The sequence below is a fragment of the Buteo buteo genome, chromosome 29 (genome assembly GCF_964188355.1).
Source record: "Buteo buteo chromosome 29, bButBut1.hap1.1, whole genome shotgun sequence".
NCBI classification, from domain to species: domain Eukaryota; kingdom Metazoa; phylum Chordata; class Aves; order Accipitriformes; family Accipitridae; genus Buteo; species Buteo buteo.
The window spans coordinates 5,657,772-5,660,825 of NC_134199.1; the positions used below are offsets into that span (position 1 = coordinate 5,657,772).

At 37.0% G+C, this 3,054-nt stretch overlaps 1 protein-coding gene across 13 annotated transcripts in view; it reads left to right on the plus strand.

Annotated features, from left to right (window-relative positions):
* The window catches only part of RBFOX1 (RNA binding fox-1 homolog 1), a 939,260-nt gene extending 936,723 nt beyond the window's left edge, over positions 1–2,537 (plus strand). For 4 of the 13 annotated variants that reach the window (XM_075018330.1, XM_075018324.1, XM_075018327.1 and 1 more), the window contains one exon: positions 1,109–2,534. In XM_075018330.1, the coding sequence (XP_074874431.1) occupies positions 1,109–1,186 (78 nt within the window). In that variant the 3' untranslated portion in view covers positions 1,187–2,534. The other 9 variants (XM_075018329.1, XM_075018333.1, XM_075018335.1 and 6 more) reach the window with 4 other exon arrangements.
* The last annotated feature ends 517 nt before the right edge of the window (positions 2,538–3,054 follow it).

Below are 3,054 nucleotides of genomic sequence, written 5' to 3' on the forward strand. Positions count from 1 at the left end.
AGTGCATCATTTTAGCAACTCTAAAAAGAGGAAAAATTACATTTTTTATCTTATACCTCAGATATTTTGTTCTGTGTATTTTAATATTGTGGGTCTTTAATTTCTGAAGGTTACGTAGTTTGATTGCTGGCTGTAGAAGTTTTTGTGGTTGATCTAGAAAGCTGCTAGATATGAATAAAAACTGTTTTAGGGCCACAATCAAGAGTGCTATATCATGTAAATGAATTATATATGCTGAATATTAAGCTATTGGGGTTATCACATGTTTTGTAAGAGTGTAAGTGACTACAGTAGTCATTTTTTTCTGCATCTACATTTATTTTAGTTTATGAGAGGGAGGGAGGGGGGAAATTGGGGACATGGGAATGGGGTTTGGCTAAAATATTAATTAATGAAGCAAAAAGGGGCCCCACTGCACCAACTATCATATATCACCTGTCTTAAATTATTCACTGTTTGTTCAAAGCCAAAGGTTATGTTCTTATTAGGGGTGCTTCTCTCGACACTTGTACATAAAAATCAGATTAAAACCTGTCCGAAGGCACCCTTTTAAAGCATTCCACCAGGCAGTATTCAGCTATTTAACCATAACTAGTTATTTAGGCAAAAACTGCTAGTTAGACCATTAACAAGCATTCTTTTTATATTTCTTCCAGTAAAATAAATTATTGATATCATTGCTGACTTTTATATTATGGGAGGGAAAAAAAACAATAATAAAAAGGTGATAAAAGCACTGTTTCTATTTTTTTCTTTTTTTTCCAAAAAAGAAAGTAATAAAAACTTAAATTCTTTGTACCAGTAAAAAAAATGTATAAAATTTACATCCGTGCAGTGGAGTTGTTAAGTTCTAGAAATACACAGCCTATGATGCTTTAGATTTAGCCTAGTAGACCAACTGTTAGAGACAGACGTATCATTTTTATGGAATTATATGATAATCATATTCAGATTTATATAAGCATTTTACAAGTATTGCAATCATTGAGTAGAGATAATCATGGTATTTTCATCAGCTTGGTACTTTTTGAAACATGACTGTGTCGTGTAAACAATCTGCAATTTTTCAAGGCATGACAACTTGCCCCTATTTTATTTTCAAACCAAGGCCATTTTGCTAAATACTGGGCCCAAGACAACTTTTCAACTGGGACAAAAGAGGGACCTTCTTCTGACCGAGCACTGACTGGAGAAGGCTGCTTGGCTGGGTCTCGGGCAGGTGCAGCCCAGCAGACGCCCAGGTGGCAGTTTCAAGCATAGTTGAAAAATTGCAGTTTGTCTGTGCATATGTTTGGACTCTTTCCATGTTGTCCTGTTTACAAGTTAACCTAAGTTGGGGTGTTTGTCACGGGTCTTCTTGTTTTTGTATTTAAATAAATAAAGCAGAAAACTGTCTCGCTACAGTTTTGCTGCAGATAGTTATATCCTCATGTGTAACGTGCGTGCCTACTGGCAAGCACCTTAGTAAATTATCAACTCACCGCTGTGAACCTGCCAACTTGCTATAACAACTCTGCTTTAAAAAAAGTGTTTGTGATCAGGCTTTCTCTTTGTCATCGTATGTGCATGCAGTATGATCAGTTGAACAATAACCATCAATAAAGTTTCACAAGATTTGAAAACAAAGTTTCTGTAGCATTTATATCTAAGAATGAAAAATAAATTATCTTTAAAATTGAAACAGAGAGAGAAAGAGACTATATTAATGAAAAATGGGGCAGTAACATATATTTATACTGGTGAGGGAATGAACTGAAATTTATTAAGAGTTCAATCCCCACATTTATTATATAAGATATATGAAACAAGCCTCCTATTAAAAAAAAAAAAAAAAGAAGTATATTTCATTTAAACACCACGATAAAAGCAACGTGAAAAATGTTTACCAAATGTTAGGCTTCCAATTCAAAGTGTGGATGATACATCTTTTTTGGAATTGCACACACAAAATGTCTAATGTGGGGAATAACAGAATTTATTTGCAATTTTAATTTTCATGAGATGGCTTTACAACTCCCACTCTCCAAATGATTATATGGCATTTTAGTCTATTAAAATAATCTTGAAAGGTTGAGGGTGCAGCCCATATTAGAAAATATTTTGTTTATAAAGCTCCTACAGTACTCCTAGTAGTCATTTTAAACTGTATGTCTGAAATAGTTATGTAAGAAAAGCATTTGAAATTTTTTTACAATATATATTGGGAATGTTTTCACTTATATAAATAACTACTGATAATATGACTTATGAAAAAAATTATTACTACCATATGTGGAACATAGTGACTTCTAAACAGATTTAAAAAAGCACCCTACAAACCCAGAAAATGTGTATATCTGTCTTTAGAAATTAGTGTTTATATCACAACCGTGATTTGTGAATAAAAAAAAAAAAATGGTTTGTAATATCAAAATAAAAGCTTAGTCTGAAAAGGTAAAAATACGTTGGTGTTCAAAGTCCTTTTCCTTTTCCTTTTCACCGCGTTGGTCGCAGAGCTACCCGCAGTTGCACCATCCATACTGTACACAACATACTTACAAACAGACGTACTGCTGACAAGGTTCCCAGCTTTTTTACTGCCCGGCAGTGGCGGTTGGCCACCGGGCTGGGCAGAGGAGCCCGGTGAGGTTAGTGCCCGCCCCGTGTGCGTGCGTGTGCGTGTGATTCAGCTCGGGCCTGGGTTGAAGGTTTGCTTCCCCAAAAACCAAGGTTAATCCGGTATCAGATGCGTTGTTCAGGCAACCCTGCATGATACGTGAGGAAGAATTGGGTTTTGTTGGTAGGAAGAAAAAAAGGCAGCTTCCGAACTGACTGCTTTTAAACAGGACATTTCATCTAGGAGGATCCCAAAAATACCACTGAGGTGAAATGTGCCTGTGGCTGCTCAGCCAAGTGCTGCTCAGGGAGCACCGGCACTGGGGAGGGCCAGTTACTGGGGAATATGTGCCCGCGGCTCTCGGCCGGGCCCCGCACCTCTTCTCTCCGGTGATGGGTGGGAGTCAGCCTTCTCGTTAGCTGTCTTTTTCATGGACAGCTCCTGCTTCTGTGCACCTT